Source organism: Geospiza fortis, unplaced genomic scaffold, assembly GCF_000277835.1.
Source record: "Geospiza fortis unplaced genomic scaffold, GeoFor_1.0 scaffold85, whole genome shotgun sequence".
Classification (NCBI taxonomy): domain Eukaryota; kingdom Metazoa; phylum Chordata; class Aves; order Passeriformes; family Thraupidae; genus Geospiza; species Geospiza fortis.
Window position 1 is genome coordinate 889,788 of NW_005054358.1, and position 18,581 is coordinate 908,368.

General features: G+C 49.8%; 1 protein-coding gene across 11 annotated transcripts in view; it reads right to left on the reverse strand.

Moving 5' to 3' along the window:
- ZNF618 (zinc finger protein 618) overlaps window positions 1–18,581 on the reverse strand; it is an 84,615-nt gene that overhangs the window by 19,314 nt on the left and 46,720 nt on the right. For 7 of the 11 annotated variants that reach the window (XM_031059277.1, XM_031059273.1, XM_031059274.1 and 4 more), the window contains 5 exons: window positions 18,039–18,128; window positions 10,652–10,840; window positions 7,886–7,969; window positions 6,738–6,794; window positions 420–464 (listed from right to left, as the gene is read on the reverse strand). In XM_031059277.1, coding sequence (XP_030915137.1) covers window positions 420–464; window positions 6,738–6,794; window positions 7,886–7,969; window positions 10,652–10,840; window positions 18,039–18,128 — 465 coding nt within the window. The remainder of the gene's footprint in view (window positions 1–419; window positions 465–6,737; window positions 6,795–7,885; window positions 7,970–10,651; window positions 10,841–18,038; window positions 18,129–18,581) is intronic. The other 4 variants (XM_031059276.1, XM_031059275.1, XM_031059270.1 and 1 more) reach the window with 2 other exon arrangements.

An 18,581-nucleotide genomic window follows, 5' to 3' on the forward strand; every position in this document is an offset into this window, starting at 1 on the left:
GACCCCCTGTCCACCCATCCCAGCCCTGCTCACTCCCAGTTTCCAACGCCAGGCCACAGGAACTGGCTCTGGGCAGGTGTTCACTGAGCTGAGCCCCGACCACAAGTTTTTCTGTGTGCAAATGTAACTTCAATATGGGGTCATTTTCACATTTTGGTCTCAAAACACGCCCACAAAAAAGTCCCCGAAGACTGAATATGAAGTGATTTGGCAGCCCCAGACTGCACAGAAACACCCTGGAGGATTTCTGGGGCATTTAAATCTGACACCAGAGCCACAGAAGTGAGGCATTTTATTCTCTGACACCTGGACTCATAATAAAAAAGCATTTATTGATGAAAATTGCTCAGAGGGCAGGGCAGCAGGGCTGCAGGAGGGCAGTCCCTGCCTTTTGCACCACAGACATCCATCACACTTACTTTGTAAAAGCGGGAAAGGATTTGAAATCAGGGGACTTGCGGTTTCTGCAAAAAAGAAAGAGATTTAAATATTGAGACTGGCAGAGAACTTGCTGCATTCTACACAGCTCTGCCCATCTGCTCCCTGCTCCTTATCCCTACTCCACACTTCCAGAGTTATCCAGGGCAGGGCAGGATGGGAGCTCCATTTAACACAAAATCCAACAAGTCCAACGTGTCCATTTTCTCTTCCTTGCCCAATTTCTCATGGCCAGGGTTCTGCATCTTTCCTGTCCAGTTTAAAATGTCCAGAGATTTTAACACACGCCCAATGCTACAGTAATGAAAACAAGGGGGGGAGGCCAGCAAAGAAAAGCCATGGGGCAAGAAACCCTTTACAAAGGCTTTCTTTGATGATCCAGATGCAAATTCCCAGTTTCACCATGCAGCTTCTTTAAACTAAAGCTGGGAGGGAAAACCAGGGTGTTCCACTCTCCCTGGATGCCAAAGGAGAGAGTTCCTAAGCAGTGCATTTACTTCAGGCTGAGAATGCACACTTCCTATGCAGCACATCTTGCAGGTTGTCTTTCTGTAAAGTGTGACTGAAAACTGGGTGCTGGCTGCCCCTTGAGCAACCAGGATTTGTCTGCATCCAGCCCCAGTGCCCTGGAGCAGAAGCAGTGATCCCAGCACCTCAGACTATGTGTGGTTTCCTACAGTCCCCAGGTGAGGTCCTTTAGGGTCAGACCCCTGCAGAGGGGCAGAAATCATTAATTATTAATGTTAAGTATTCAGTCACAGACCCAGAGCATTTCCAGAAGGGTCCCGGTCCAAGGCTGTGAGCTGGCACATCCCTGACTGAGGCTCTCAGGGCTCTCTGACACACTAGGCTTGGTTTCCTTGGAAGGAAAATCATCCTCAGGAACTGCATGGGTCAAGCACAGTGAGCCTTCCTGCTAAACATCCCTGTGCTGAGCACCTGAGCTGCTGGAAAGGGCTCCAGGTGGCAGGGCCAGCCCCTAAGGAAAGGAGATGAAGGCATGGATGATGCTGGGCAAAGACATGACTGGACAGTGCTGTGGAAAGGTGAGGCATGGGAGACACCAGCTCACAGGGAATGTTGCTGATCACTTCACACACTGTGATCAGCCAGCAGGGCTCCAGCTGCTCCTGCAGCTGCTGAGATCTGGAGCTGGGGCAAGATCTTCACTGAAACAGGTCCCTAACCTGGTCCTGCTGGGCAGCTGAGCAGGGCAGGCTCCCCCAGGCTCCTCCTCTCTGTGGCTGGCTCCCTGCCCTGCTCCCTCAGGGAACACACTGTGCCCATGGCACTGCCCGGGGCTCCAGGCATTGCAGGGCTCCTGCAGCAGCACCTCAGCTTTTGAGGGACAAACCCCAACTTCACTGTCCCCTCTGAGGAGAATCTGACCTGGAGCAGGCACAGAGCCCAGCAGTGGCACAGAGCACTTAAAGCAGCCCAAGGAATTCTCAGCACCACCTCTGGCTGCTCTCCAGCCAGAAGTGCTGACACAGTGTCCTCATTCTGCTTGGCTTCCTACTCACATGAAAGCACTGTCAGTATGAAACAGCACTTCAGGTACTCAGTACAACACTGGTTCACGTGAAGGAAGACTCTTAGGATTTTTCTGGTCTTCATATTTATAATTGGACAATTTTTTTATCCATGCATTGCCAGGTCCCTGTTACAGCACAGTCACTTCCACTAAAGTTACCTATCCAGGTAACAGTCACAGAAATGCCAGAGTGTGACTGATTAATGATCAATCACCTGCACTGGGGCTTTGTAATCTTTCCCTCCACAGATTCTCCAGGCAAAATGAGAGTTTGGGTTTTCCTGCCCACACTTTGCTCGCCCAGGGACTGTCCTGGCCATGTCCTGCCCAGCCCCAGCCCCAGCCCAGTATCTGTGCTTGCACACTGCAGTCCTCAACCCTGGCCCTGGCTGTGTGTCCCAGTTCTGCTGAGTGCTCCTTGCCTCAACGCTTTCACATGCATTGCCTCAGTTCCTCCCCAGTGTCCCAGGGCTCTGGAGCAATTGGCAGGATATCACCCACAGAGACTGGCTGCTGAGTGGTTATTTTAACCCAGATATATTTCTTCCTGTCTGCAAGCTGCCTGTTGAACATGAGAAGTCTGGAACAGCTTAAATGAATGTGGCGCCAGAAATAAACAGTTCATTCCTAGAAACCTCAATTCCACACAAATGCCCACTGGACACAGTGACTTATTTATGCAACCAAGCAAAATGACACTTTCTCAACTGAACTCTCCCTGTGTGATTCTCATTCTCCTGGTGGGAACTGCACTCAGCTGCTGACCCTCCTTCTGGGCACAGCACTTAAGCCTGCATTGAAAACGCAGCTCTGGCTATTTGTGCAATTGTGCCACCCCATCACCAGCACTCCCTGTGCTGTGCACAGAGTGAAGCTCACAGAACAACTCCCCCTTCCCCTTTTCCTCACTCCCCAAATTTGGCCATTGGCTCTCTCAGCTCCATGGAGACATGCAGCAGTCACAAACCAACCACAGATGAGAAAGAGAATTGCCAGATGAATGTTAATGGAAGTTGTATTTGTGCTGACAGAGCCTGAGAGGCAGCTGGGTGCACCTCAGGAGGCAGAGGCACGGGGGCTGGCTGTGCTAATGTCACACTGCAATCAGTAATCAAGAATTATTATGCCCCAAACACTAAAGCTGCACTCACACACCAAAAATGCTATCCTAGAAGTTCTGTCTTTCCAGCAGAACCCCGGAGCAGAAGGGGATGTATGGCCACACCAGGGAAGAAAGCAGTTTCTGAAAATCCATGTTTAAAATCTAGTCCTATGTCCTTTAAATCCTGACAACAGGAGATTCTCAGGCCTTTCCAAGAATTTTTACTCTATATCAAATGTAGAAAATCATATCTTTTTGGTCTCAATCTCATCTCAGCTTGGCACAAACTGCTTTGAAAAAAGAAGACATTTCCATTGACCCTCTCCCCACTCTGGAAAAAACAGTGCTGGAAAGCAAAGCTTCCCTGTGTAAATAGGAATGAAAAGTGTTGACATTTTAAAAACTCTAAATGCTAAAATTTGTTGCACTGGAAGTTCTTACAGTAGTAGTTCCCTAAAGCAGCAGATGAAATTGAGACATATTTATACAGCTTAAATCAACCTTGAAAGTTCAAAATATTTCCCAATTCCCTACATAATTTTAACTGTTCTCTTTCACACCTGCAACATCAAGCAAATTCAGACTTCAACAAACACTGACAATTTCAATTAGATTTCCCCTTTGATAGCTGTATTTGAAGGTGTTGAAACTAAAGAGCTTTTTTTCTTATTTTTTGCTTTTCTTTTATTTATTGAATTCTCACAATTCCCTTAATCCCTCTTGGCCTTCATTTCACAAAGGAGTCATCCACAGTGCCCAAAACAAGGGCTCAAGTTGCAGGAGGCTGTGAACACTTGAGTCAGAGATGGTTATTGTCCCTGAGGAAGGTCACTGTCCCTGCCTGGAGTCAGAGGAAGGGAGACCCCAGGGAGACCCCAAAGCCTGGGAGCCCTGAGGTGACAGAGGGCACCAGAGCAGGGCCCAGCCCCAGCCAAGGCTCCTCTCCAACTCACATGGATGGAAAGGAAGGCAGTGACCTTCACTGTGGACACAACACTCAGTTCAGCCCCTTTCTGGGGGTTTCCCTAGCCATGCCCAGGCTGATCACCATTGCCTTTTACACTGCACAAGCTGGCCTTGAAATATTGTTTGGCCTCTTGAGAATTTAAAACCCCAGCATGTGTCAAGAGTTGGCAGAATGGCCCCCACCAGGGAGGGTTCCCTTGAAAGCAGCTTTATGGCACCCTAAGGAATAACAGCTTCTGCTGTTCATCCCAGTGAGCCAATTCCATGCTTCAGGATCAGGTCATGGCACTGCTTTCTGGCCCTCCCTTAGCTTAGCAGTGGATGAACAGAAGCTCTGTGTGACTTGGGACCTCTGCAGCCTGTGCTCCCCAGGCAGCAGAAGGGAGCAATTGGAACACTTTAGCAGGATGCTATTTTTACAGCACTGTGGATCTTTCAGATTTCATCAAAAAGCAAGTTCAAGTGGCTGTGGAGGCCCTTTTCCGTGAGTAAAAGGGCACTCTCCAATCATAATGTGGATGAACAGCTTGAGACCTTCATCCACTCCCTGCCTCCAGCCCACCCTGCTGGGAGACAGAGCTGGGACTCACCTCAGGCCCAAAGCAGAGTCTGGCACCCAGCTCAGAGCTCTGGTTTATGGGCAGCCAATGCCAGGTCACACAGGTAAGGGTGCCAGGTACCTGCACTCACTGAGACAAGACTGGGGGTGTGTGCATAGGGAAGAGACATCTGAAATCCAACATTTTCCATTCTAGTTCCATTCCTATTCCCACTCAGGACTCCCTACAGCATTGCACCCCTGAGTATTTTAGGTGATTTTAGTCACTGACCTCCCTGTTCTGCTTGTCCTGCCCCTCACTCCAGACACCAAGGGGTCTGTGCCACTGCAGTCAGGATGGTGACACCAGGCAAAAGCAGAATGTCCCCAGCTACGTGGCCTAAAAATCTCCTGCTGCTCTCTGGTATCTCTGTATCCAAGCCTGTGACACAAAGCTCACACCCACAGAGAGCAAGAGCCATCAGGCATTTAACAAGGCCAAGCCACACAGCTCTTGGCTGCTCAGCTGGGACCTACATTTACCTCCCAAACCTGGTGACTGTTCCTTACAGCAGCAGTTTGGTGACAAGCAAACAGCAGATGGGAGTGGGAGGACAGAAGTGTCCATCCTTCTGTCATTGCCCACCACATTACCACCACCTGCTTCCCTGCCTGGGAGGAATCTGCTGGCTGGAGCACAAGAGAGGACAAGCCAATGGTGCCAGCATCACCCCAGAGTTCCCATCCCACATGTGACACTGAGCCACATGGGGTTTGTCACACCCACTGAGACACAGCCATGGAAAGAAGGAAAAGGAGGAGGCAAGGACATGTCAGCTCTTCCTTCCAAAAGGCAGCTGCAAAGAGCTCTGCCTGGACAGCTGAGCACACAGAGCTCTCCAGGCCTCTCTGACCACCAGTGACACACTGGGTGCCTGGTCATGCTCACCCAGGCTGCTGTCAGCGAGGCCATTGGGACTCCTGAGAACTGGAAGGAATAAAAGGAAAATGGCTTGGTGCAAGGGCTGGAAAACAGCACTGAATGGGAAGCAGCACAAAAACTGAGCCAAAGGGGGAAAAATGGCTGGGGAAGAAAAGAAGATGCAGGACAGATAAAGGAAGGAAAAAGGGAAAAGTTTATACATCCCCATGCACCAGCCTGGCTTTCAGGAGCATGTCAGCTCCTTAATGCAGAAAGCAACTACTTCCACCAGAGCCCAACTGCCCTCAGACCAGTCCTGGGCAGCTCACTAGAGTTCCTCAGGTTTCCTGCTCAATCAAGGTCTAGGTGAGTGCCTTGCAACTCCTCTGCAGCCTGCCAGGCCCTCGACTGAGCCACTAAAATAAACTGACACTACACATGGTGCAGACAGAAACACTCCTTACAGGGAAACAAGATGAGCAAATCACATGAAACTTGCTACTCAACTTGTAAGAATTTCTGGTTTGGTTTTGGTTTTTGCTGTGAACTTTCACTCATGTGCTTTAAATGTTGCGGTCCAGAAAGAAACAGATTGAGGAGGATGAGTGTGATGTGAGCTGGTACAAGGAGATGGCAGGGAGAGTTTGGGAGATGTGTCACAGCAACAGTGGGTCAGTATTTAATATTTCAGAAAGAACTGAAGGCTTGGACTGTTGAGTACAGCCACTGTTTGTGTTTCTTGTCAGTGCCTCCTGGACAGGTTCATCTCCCCTCCTGCAAAACTTGACAAGAGCAGCCAGCAGGTTTCCAATGCAGCTTTCTTGGCTTCAGGAATGAGCTGTCTGATAGGAAGGAAGATATTTCTGCCCTTCCTTTGCTGGTTGTACAAGGTTTGACAGGAATAAAATAGGTACAATCTCAGGCTGCTACTTTCCAATGGCTCTAGAGGAGTCAGGGCCCCAAGTGGTGTATTGGCATTTATAGATGTGCACTTAAAGGCTTTGAAACCCTTCAAAGACTGACAGCACCCCCAGAAGACAAGACATGAGCTGCTGAGAGGCCAGGGCCACGTCCAGAGCTGCAGCCAGGCTGGGAACTCTGGAACTCAGAGACTGCACTGCCTTGAGTCATGTCTGACAGCCAGGCTGGGCTTACTGACCAGGGCCTGGGCAGCCCCAAGGACTCCTGAGTGTCCAGCAGGAACAGGACTAAGGGCCTGAAACAGAGACAAGCTCACCTGATGGGTTCTGCTTACACCTCTTTTCTTTAGGTTTTTCTGTCCCCGAATGACCAGCTGCAATTGTGGTGAATGATGGATTAGTACAGGATTTTTCCCCAAAACACAACACACAGTATTTTAGCAACAAACAACATTTTTCCCCATTTCCCATCACCCACTCTGCTACCACACATGGGTTTTCCAACACCACCTCCCTGCTGTTCAACGTGGTTCCAGAAAGCCCCTTACTTGCTTCTGAGGCAGGTCTAACCCCCAACAGACACTGTGTAACCTGCTCCAGGGAGACATCCCACCCCTCACCTGCCCATTCCAGCCAGAGGCATTGCCAGCCCCACCTATTCTGCTTCTCTTGGATGGGGAATGGAGGGAGGCCAGGCTTTTCTGCTGGCATGTCATTTATCTCTGCAGCAAGATGCTAAATTTATGTTTCATCTGGTCTGTCACTTTTGCTCCAATTAGGAGAATGGTAGTGGCCCACTGGAAGGCTGGGCAATACACAGGCAGGATAAAAACCTTGCACAGAAAACTCTGTAGGTGGTGGATCTGAACAAAATTGTTTAGGCCACTGATTATGTTCAGTTACTACCATATGGACTTAACACTGCGAGGAAACTGCACAAGTGGAGGGGAATTTCCTTCCTTCTAGCACATGTATTTCAGTCTCACATCTGATTCCCTGTGACCTCCACACAGTGACTGTAGAAGCAGCTGAACATTGGTTACAGTGACATTTAAATAAACTGTCAGGCTCAGCATCACTGTAACCTGCAAACTGCTCTTCTATCCACAGTCCTCAAACTTCTGCTGCTTGCAAATGTCTTTGCTCCACCAGGACTGCACTGATACGCAGACACAGCACAAGTGCTGCTTGATCTCCATCCATCCTTTCTCCACATCTTGGCTCCCCTCTAAAAAATCTATGCTCAAGTACCTGGTCCTTGGCAGCCGGAATCCCACATGGCCTGTTTGACAGGGCTGGGGTGCCAGGAGCTTGGGGAGGAGGGAGAATAAAGCACTACCCCAGGAGGGCTGGCTGCCTGTGAGCTTAAACAAGGCGCCCCATAATACATCAACATTCACTGAGCACAGCTGGATCCTGCTTGGAGAGGAGCATGGAAGCAGCAGGAAAGGCTGACCACACTTACCACTGGAGTTCTGGGAATTGCTGTTTGTTTCTTCAAAGTTGTTTTGCACTTTGCCTTCCACTCTTCTGCTGAAAGCATTTTCTGCTGGGTGGAGAACAAAGCAGCAATGGTGACTGGTCAACACTGGATGCAGAACCAGGTAGACAGGAGGCAAGACATGCTCCTGTGCCACATAATCACAGACCCTGAGTACAGCAGAAAGGTCAAATACCTCATTTTGGAGGCAAATGGGCCAGATTCAGTGAAGGGATAACAGGTGGGTATTTTTCTTGAATGCCTTCTGGCTGAGGTGGCCTGGATTGGCTCTTAGGGAGCCCATGAACACCAGTCCTGACTGAACCAGAAAGGTCATATCTTCCTCCCCTGCAAAAAAACCCAACCCTTATCTTACTCTTCCTTAAGGCAACAAGCAGCCCTTAACTCCTGTGAGCACAGGTGACCAGTCTGAGACTGAGCTCGGGGCCTCAGCACCACACCAAAGTGTCACCTACAGAAGCACTGTGCCAGCCTTCCTTGTGCTTCCCAGCCACCTGCACTCCCTTCCTAAACACCCTCCTGCAAATGTTGAAGCAGAGGCCTGAAGGGTTGTCTCAGGGCCTGCCCACCATGTCTGGAAAAGCTGTGGAAGATCCTCTGGCTCTGTGCTTCCCAACACTTCCCAACAGTGCCCTTGTTCCCTGAGCCCCCCCCAGAGCTCCTGTCAGGGCCTTCTGTGCCCTCTCCAGCCACCGCACAGGGCATTTCCCAGTGACTGCACTGGGAGGCTCCTCTAGAGCACCCAGGTGCTTCCTGCCCCTGCCAGTGACCACAAGCCCTGAAGCATCCCTGAAGCATCCCTGAAGCATCCCTGCACAGCACAGCTTGGGGTTCCCACCCTGCTCAAGCTGCTGTCCTTCAGCATCAGCTCAACAGTGCAAGGGGGTCCTGTCTCACTTCACTGGGCCTGCAATATCCAGGCAAATGGATTTACTGTGGTGGCTCAAAGGATAAACTAGAGATTAAACAAAAATGAACTGGCCAAAGCAATGTGTGTGTCCTGTGCTGGACAGGCCCTTGCCCTGCACTCTCATTCTGGAGCCCACTGTCACCCGAGGGCTTCACAGGGACACGGCCTGGCCTGGCTCTGCTGGGCACAGCCTGCAGACCGGGCAGGGCTGGGGACACAAGGCTTTCATTCAGCAGTGATGGGGACTCCTGAAAAGTGCAGCCAGACCATGATTTTATTCCTGCAGACCACTGGAGTGGTCAGAACTGCTGTCAGGACTTGTCAGAGGCCCCGGGTCCCTACAGGCTCCCAGGGCTGCAACGTGGCTCATACACATGGGCTTTGGGCTGCCAGAGACCTGAACTGAAGGAAGAGCCCAGCCCGTGGATTTTGGCCCAGCCAGTCCTCAGTGGACCCTTCCAAGTCCTAAGCAGGCTTCTCAAATTCTCAATCAACTACACTCCTGACTCCTAAAGTTCAGGAGAACAAGCAAACTTGGTAACCAAATCAACTGAAACAGAAACACATCAAACAGGGCTGAAAAGGAATTGGAAACATTATCTACTTAGGACACTTGACAGATAAATAATAGAAACAAGAGGCCTTAAATAACAAGAAAATCAGACAGTGACAAAATGGTTTGGGTCAACCCACCCCTCCCAAGAGACCCAGGTTCAAGTCCTGGCTTATGTCACAAGTGGAAGTGAGATGGAGGTCTCAAGCCCCAAAGATCTTTGTAAAGAATTTGCATGGTGGTTTTGTCTTCATCCTTTAGCTTCCCCCCCAAAACCTCCCCCAGGTCTGGCAGTAAGAAAAATCTGGTTTAATGCACCTGCTTAGTCTTACTGTGCCCTTCCCACACGGAGAGGGCAGCTTGCTCTGTTATCTCTCCTTGCATTGGAACCTTTTGAAAGTGAAGTAAAATTCTCTGTATGGACCAAGTCTTTGGCAGCTGTGGGTATGTGTTATCCAACAAAACCCATCCTTGCTCAGCATCCATGGCCTCTTTCACCACAGCCACCTCTCATACTCAGCATCTGTCCATGCCAGACATTCTAGGAGTGTTTAAACACCAACTGATTGACCAGCCCTCCTTCTGCACCCAGATGGGATCTCTATCCATCAATCCCACAGACTTAAGAGGGGCTTCCCATTGGACTGCACATGGCACACTATGTTTCACACCCTATTTATTAACTATTATTTTTCAGTAGTCTTTGGTTTCCTTCTTTTAATTTTTTTTTTTAGGCTTGGTCTTGTTCGGAAGGAGGAAACAGACAATGGGAGGATCAATCCTAACTTGCATTTTCTAACTCCTCAGTAGTGGTTCTGTAATACTGATTTTTCTGTTTATCTCTCAGAGGGTCCTGTGGGGAATGGAGCACTGTGAAAACACCTGTACTCCACTGCACTTCCAAAGGCACAGGCCTAGCCCTGAGAACATCACCTTGAGGGAAACAAACACTAAATGCCAAACAGTGCTGAAAACCAAGCAAAAATCCCCATTCCTGACAAGCCATTACACCAATCCTTATCAGGAAGCTCTCCTCAGTTTGTGACACCAGGATTTGAAACAGGGTCTTTTGCACCTTGTGGTTACCACGATGTTTAACAAAAACAACTTGTCACTGGGAAGGGATTATAAAGGATCTAATGCCCTCAGCTGGTCCTGGGAGCAGCTTCTCTGGGACAGTCATGGATGGAGCAGACTGAGGCCAGGAAGGGTGAACAGGGCAGGACTGGACACCGAGCAGCTGAGCAGGCTGAAAGGCAGTTGGTACCTGTGATGGCCTTGCCTCCTGGGGATGCGGAATTGGGAGCGCGGAACATCTGGGCCTGGGAGGCGGGCGGGACACCGGAGGGCGCACGGTGCAGGAGGCTGGAGCAGCGGTTTATGGACGCCGGGGACTTTTTGCTGGACTGGCTCGTCTGTGTCTTCACTGCCACGAAGAGTGGAGATCGAGAGAACTCTGGATATGAACACTCAGAACTAGTGCCTGCACAGCCAGGGAGCTCCCAGAGCGGGGCCTGCTGGAGCTGCTGATCCACCGAGCCCCTGGACAGAGCTGGGCTCCCCCCTTGCCCGAGGGGACACTGGGGAACCTCCTTAGTTCCCATGCACACCTCTAACTGCCACAGGACCAACCCATTCCTGCTCCTGCAGGAATCACCCCATCCATCCAGGAGCACTGTGTGATTGCCATGGCCTGGCTGGGGGCACCTGCAGCTCTGGCCTCCATGTCTATGGACTGAATTTTGGGAACAGGTTTCCAAACTACTCAGATCTCTGAGTAGGGACAAGCTTTGTTTCTTGAGCCTTGAATAAATCCTAGTGATCTCCAGCTACATTCCTTGTCTCTTTGACCTAATACAAAGGAAAGGGCACTGTTGGGAATGGAATGGAATGGAATTAGGAGGCAGAGTGAGTAAAGGCTTTTGGTTCCATCTCCGGACTGGTGACATGTGGAGAAATTCTGAATATTACTGGGATATGCTCTTTGAATGCATCTGTATTTTGGTCTCTGCAGCACACAGTGAGGATCACCAGGAATTGTCAATGCCAAAAGTGACCTGAAACACCTTCAGAAGGACAGCCCTTCATCTGGGCCACATGGATTAAATAAACCATTGCAAAAATGGAGAAACTGTCTAAGAACCCCCTTCACTTGTAAGGGGCCTCTTCTATGGAAATTTGGATATGGGTCCTGAAGCACCAGCCCCACTCCAACCACCTGTCATGAAAAAATCACTAACAAAGAAGGTTCAACCAACCCACAGTCCCAGCTCCCTACCAGTGATTTCTACAGTGATACTGTGGGATGCCTAAAAGTGGAGGGACAACAGCAGCACCTGCACATCCTACACAGTGTGAGTGAGAAATACTCATCCACACTGAGCAGCTCTCAGGGGAATGCCATGGCAGCACCACAGCCTAACTCTGAAACAGGGGAGAAGTCCCCTAGGCTGGGATGGAACACTCATTTCCAAAATCCCAGGAGACTTCACAGACCTTGGCTGTGACTGGCTCTCACCTTCAGCAGCAGCACTGGGGACTGGGAGTGTGTACATTCACAGGGCATTGCAATTCCAGGGGTTTTGATTCACTTACTCTGACACACAGCCCCAAGCTGACATTTCCTCACATGTCATGGTAGTTCTGCAGGAAATTATGCACTGGTTTTCTCACAGTTTAGTCAGGATACTTCTCTGCTTGGTCACCAGCCAGATAAATAGGCAGAAGGCTTGTTTTGCTCTCTATGCTTCCTTTCAATCTCCATGGATAATCCTCCTCCAGCTGCTGCCAAACTGCCAGCAAAAATGTAGTCAGATATGAAAAATTCCAGCTTGTGGATTGTCTGCTTCCAATGAGGACCATTCCCACCAATGTCTGCTTTATTCCCCATCAATGCCATGAGAAACAGCCATCAGCAACTCTTCAGTGCCAGACACAGAGAGCATCACTGCACATCCTCTGCAGACCAGATGCTGCTCTGGGACATGACAACAAAAGTCTCAATGCTACGATGACCTCCAAAATGTCTTCTTCTTCCTCCCAAATGAAATGAAGAGTATGTCTTCAAACTGAGACCCCACAGAGAAGACTGCTCCAGCTGACACTAGGCAGAGAGAGTTTTGAGCAGCAATGCAAGACAGACAAAGGAACATCAGTTCTAGCAGTCTGGAGGAAGCTAACAGTTCATTGGGAATAAAACGTTCAGTCTGTAGTTTATCGGATGCCAAATTCCTTCTGAAGGCTGAGCAACACAGGTAGAGAGCATCACACAGCTCCTCTGTTCTGCTCTGGAAAAGTCACCTTCACTGTGGAACTCACGGCCTCAGGCTGATGAAAAGGCCAAGATGTTTCTAAAAATGAAAATCCTGAGTTGCTGAATGGCCACAAAAACCTCCTAACTCAAAATCTGCAGCAAGACTGGAGACAGCACCATGGGAGCTGACCTCGTAACTGCTGCTGTGGAGCTTTTCAAACCCTCTCAGAAGGCAGCAGAGATCAGCCCCAGTGCAAGCTGCAGTGATGTGGAGGGTGATTCCCACTGCAGGGTCTGCAGTCAGTCAGCTCAGGGCTTTGTGCTGCAGCCCTGCAGCCCTGCAGCATGGCCCAGGCTGTGCTGAAGGACACACCTGATGCAGGAGATGCTGAGCACAGTGGGGGCTCCAGCCTGGCAGCAGGAAAAGCTTCATCACTGCTGTGCTTGGCTGCAGAGGAGCTCTCAGGGGATGCTGAAGAGGCTGAGGTGCTCCTTGGGGAGCAATCAGGAATTTCCAAGGGGATTATGAAGGCAGTGCCAGCTCTCAGATCCTTCCTGATCCAGGGCTGGTGCCTGCCCTGCCCAAGGGTGGAGAACAGACTGGAGAACTCAGAGGAGGAGACAAGAGGATGACCAAGGGCCAAGAACAGCAGAACTTACAGTGGAAACACAAGTCACTCCTATGATTTAACAAGGGCTTGGAGAGGCTAGGCCAGGTCTAGAAAGGACAGAAACTCAGTAACTTAGTCCTCCTTCACTGAGCACACAAGGTTATAAATAGGACCCAGTGCTCAAAGCTACAGCTGGCTAATTTTAGTCTTAATTTAGTGGAGGCAATAATTCATCAAAATAATTACCTTATGTGATTGCTGCACTTTCTGTCACTCAAAAGCAAGATTAGATGTCTCTCTAAAGCATATCTGTGTGCAATTCAATCATGGCAATCCTACAAAATGTGTTTCTCCAGGCAGTCCAGAGATCACAGTGGTCCCTCCTGGCTTTCCTGGTTTTGGGAAGACCTTAAAGTACCGTGATTGACAAGCTGTGGCAGCACGGAGAAAATCTGGCACACAAATCCACACACTACCACGATGAACCACCACAACACGGACCAGACTGTCTCAGCAACATTACTTTTTCCAGGTAAAAATTCTGATCAATAATTTGTGTATGGTATTTGTTCAGAAAGATTTAGTCAGGGAACTATTTTGAAGGTTCAGATGGAATTGTATCATCACCTATGGAGAAAAAACTGTCTTCACTGAACGTGTTGGAAAATGATTCCTTAACAATGGCCTGAAATTCCATACTTTGAGCAAACACCTTGGCTATGCCAAACAGGTCTTTCTACAGGAAAACCCCTCTGCTCAAATCTATCAAATTTTTAATGTGTGTCTTTATAGACATGAACAGGTGGAGCCTGTTGCTAAAACACTGTGGGAACAGACTGGGAAGAGGACCTGAACCCACAGATTTCCCTCACTGAACGGGTGGAAGCAAAGATACACCATCCAACTGGAATCTGGAGCTGTTTTTTTCCTGGCTAGGCAGGGTCTGTGTAGAAAGCAGCTGTGCTACCATAATGGCAGCTGCCTCAATGAAACACTGCATTCAAGCACTTTGGAGGAATAAATTGTATCCAGTGTGCGTCCAATACAGAAAGGAACTGAGCAGCAAGCCTTGATGAACTTCCTTGAGCATCTCAGGTGTCAGGGTGGGTGTAGGTCTGTCTGTCCCCTGGAGAGCCAAGAATGATACCAGGCATGGAAAGGCCCATCCCACAGACCCTGAGAGAAGGGAGCAAGGCCCAGAGGTGACAGCCAGCTTCCATCACGAAGGGCACAGGGGAGTTCATGGCTATGAGACAAGTCAATCCACAAGTCAGCAGCAGGATCAGCTCTGCTGAGGTTAACCAGGACCAGTGATGCTCAGTGAGGTCCAGGGTACCCAGACAGGGTCGACATCAAGGTGGGAATGCAGTTGTGGGTTGGGTACAAACCCATGGGACCCACAGCCAGGCATGGGCACGTCCACAACTGAACTGAGACCAACATCTATACAGCAGCTCAGGAGGGTGCGTGGCTCAGAGCTGGGCTGGAGCAGGAGTGTGGCTGTGGGCACAGCCCCTTGTGGGGCTGCTCAGGGCCTTGCAGAGCTCTGAGCACTCTCAGGGCCTTGACATCAGTTCAGATTTCCATCCTGGAAGCAGAGCCGTGGAGGGCTGTGCTGGTTTTAGGGTTCTCTCCCCACACTTCCATGACCCAGGAGTCTGAGGCTCTATCTGCAGGTACCAGGCAGAGGTGAATGCACACTCCTGAGCCTGACTCACCAAGCTCAATCCCACTTCTGGTGCATTCATAGCCAGTTCACATCCCAGGTGCCCCAGGTTCTCTCTACACTGCAAACTCATCACAGAGTCACAGAATGCCAGATTGCTTTGGGTTGGAATGGACCTGAAAGATCACCTTGTCAACCCCGCTGCCATGGCAGGGACACCTTCCACTGTCCCAGGTGCTCCCAGCCCCAGTGTCCAACCTGGCCTTGGGCACTGCCAGGGATCCAGGGGCAGCCACAGCTGCTCTGGGCATCCTGTGCCAGGGCCTCACCACCCAATTCCTAACTGGATACTCAGAATTTCTTCCCAAAATCCCATCTAACCCCATCCTCTAACAGTGTGAAGCCATTTCCCTTGTTCTGCCACTTCATGCCCTGAACAGTCTCTCTCCATCCTTCTAAACAATCCCAACAGCCCAGCCCCAGCAAACGTGGCTCAATCAGCTCAATCTTACAGAGCAGCCAGAGCCTGAAGGAGGACAGGAACATCTCTGAACCCTCCCTCATGAATATCCATTCAGAAATGTTTCTAAAACTGGGACAATGAATGTGCCTAAAATCCACTTTTATTTTTTGGAAACAGCCTCTGACAGCCTTCTTCGAAAGAGTGAATATGTTGACAGAAACAGCATAAGAATATTATTTTTAAAGAGTCATAGCCCAGTTCTAATCTTATGAAAAAGGCCCTACTCCTCACTCAGAAAAGGGGACTTTGGAAGGAGACATTTGGCATTAACAATTCCAGGGAAGCCCACAGCAGAGCTCTTTTCCAGACAGCAGCTATCCAGCAGCTCTGACCAGAAATTATCCAGCAAGATACTATTGAAGCTGCAGGATATAATTCTTTGGTTTACCCATTTTCAATGACTTTTCATTCATTATGACAGAAAACCAGAAACACAGGCTCTGGAAGGGACGCTTGCACTCCAGCAGAGACCCAGACAGCTGAACTGGTGATGCTGAAGGGTTTTGTCACCCATTCCACTATGACTGAATTTTCAGCATTTGCCTTATACCAGAAGAATGAGAGCAGGGTAAAGACACAGTCTCAGCTTTACTTAATCTGACTGCAAGGACCCAAGAAAAGCCAGCTGTGCTTTTCAAAAGTCAGGTGTTAACAGCTGCCTCACAGGACCCTGGATTTTGGGAGGAACAGTCTGAGCAGCAGAAAGGTGTGAGATGTACTGGCCAGCCTGCCTTGGGAGCTCACCATGGCCTCTCCTCTATCCTCATCAGGGTTAGTGGCTTGTCATTGTAAATCATAGATCTTACTGGTCATGGGAACTAGGAGAGGAAAAAAGAGGTTAAAAAAAAAAAAGGAAAAAGAAAAGTTTATGGGGAGGGGGTTAAACCTTATGAAAATACTGATCCTGAGTGTCTTCATAGCTAAAGATATTTGAAAGGATTGGAAACCCACCTGCACAGCTCAGGGCCTGCTGATCTAGCCTGCAGCAGGGGCAGCTTCCTTTCTTTTGCTGCAGAAATGATGGTGCAAGAATGGCCTCAAGCTCAACACTCAGAACATGCCTCCTCCTCCAGAACTGGGGCAGGGCCTGGGGGGGCCACTGGAACTGTAGGGCCCCCAGAGAAACACAGCTGGGGTTTCTTTTCTGCTGGAGAGCCTGGACTGGAACAGCAGCTCAGCTATTACTACAGCTGGTTGGGAAGGTGGAAGACATCAGTGGCAATAAATCACCCTGAAATGGGAAGCACTGGGAAGGTGAGAATTCGCTAGAGCTGAGCAAAGCCCGGTGCTCACTGCACACTGCTCCTGAGCTCTCGGCACGGCCAGCAGAGACCCCAGAGCCCTGCTGTGGCAGGAGATGGACCCACTGCTGGTCACCAACGTTTTCAGCCTGAGGGCTGACAGCACCTCAGTGAAGAGGTGGAGCTTGCATGGGCAGGCAACCACAGGAATAAGTGCAATGTGTGCAATCAGAAGCACTGGGGCAGGTCCTTCAGCAGATGGCAGATAACAAGATTAGCTTTGTGATGCTGATGCTGGACATGTATTTTATGCCCTGCACCTTCTACCATGGTCCATATTCAAGAGAACCTGCTTGGCACCTGTCAAGAGCCACCAAACCTTAAAAGCAACAGTCGGTGGAGCATGTTCCCAAAAACCCAAGGGTGCCTCACTAGAATCCCTTAAAAACCCGATTCCCGGGGATTTTGGGGTGGACGCGCCCCCTGCCGGCTGCAGCTGCGGCTGCTGAGCTCGGCTCGTCCCTCTTCCCATCCTTCATTCTCTCCCTCCTCCTCCTCTCCATCATCCCAAACCCTGGAGCAGCACACCCCGGGTGCCCAGCAAAGCTCAGGGCAGCGCTGGGAAGGGAGCAGGAAGTTCAGCTGTAAAGAACTTCTCTGCAGACTGTGAAAGTATTCAAATTCAGCAGGTACCAAAAATTTCTCTCAACATGTTCAGTCAAATTTTGCACTGAATTACACTGAACTGCTTGTTAAAGCCTCCTCCCCTCTGTGTGGGGAGTGCAGACCACAGTGCTGTGCAGTTTGTTGACAACTGCCTTGTCCTGAGCTCCCTGAAATAAATCATTTACTGAGTGTGATTCAGTAGCAAGCTGCTGAGGTCATTCAAGTGATTTTGAAACCAGTTTTATCTCACTGCTTGAAATAATGCCCCAGAAGCTCACAGAAAGATGCTTCTTCTCTAACATGTATGTTCAGTTATTATTTAGGGGAGTATAAAAATGTTGTGCATCTCTTCTGTTAAAAAAGAGCCTAAACCATCAGCCCCCAAGGAACATGTGTAGAATTCCAGGGGCTGGGGTAGGACCCCAGAGACATCCCAGACCTAACAGTGTCCCTGTGAGAGGAGATCCCAGCTCAGCTTTACAGTGCTCAGCTCATGATCTGCGTCCTGCCCACTGCAACCCCACAGCTCCAGGAGAAGGATCCCCAGGAGTGAAGTCTGTCCTGGCAGCCTGGAGCTCCCCAGAGCCCTGGAGGTGCCAGCCTGCAGAGGGCCAGCCCTGTCCTGGCAGCCTGGTGCTCCCCAGAGCCCTGGAGGTGCCAGCCTGCAGAGGGCCAGCCCTGCAGCAATACTCACTGATGGGGGCGTGCAGAGCCACGTGCTCTTGGTAGGGAGTGTAGTACTTGTACTGCTTGCCACAGAACTCACAGGTGTAATTGCCAGTTTCTGTGAAATGAACAAGGACAAAGGTCAGGAAGGAGGCCAGGCCTCTCACACAACTCCCAGTTTCTTTTTGCAGAGAAACTGGTCAGGTCACACAAACATTCCTCCTGCATGTGGATACCTGCCTGCCCTGTAATCCACACATCCTTTTCCCAAGAAAGGAAACAGTTCAAAACAGAGGGATAGACCATGCATAAAAAGTCCAGTAGGACTGAACAAGCTTCAGAACATTACCCCAGAATTACAACAAGTAAGTATGCAAAACAAAGGAGAGAATCCAGTTCTAAAGTCTGTATTACAGGTGACACAGTTCTGTCCTCTGGTTACAGAAGGTCTGGGATGTGTGGACAACAGGAACAGTCAAACCAGGAAACAAACAGTCAGGTTCAAGTATTAGAGAACTTTGATTTGGGACTGTGGAGTTCTCTTGCAGGAGAAGGGGCTTTTCTGGAGTAA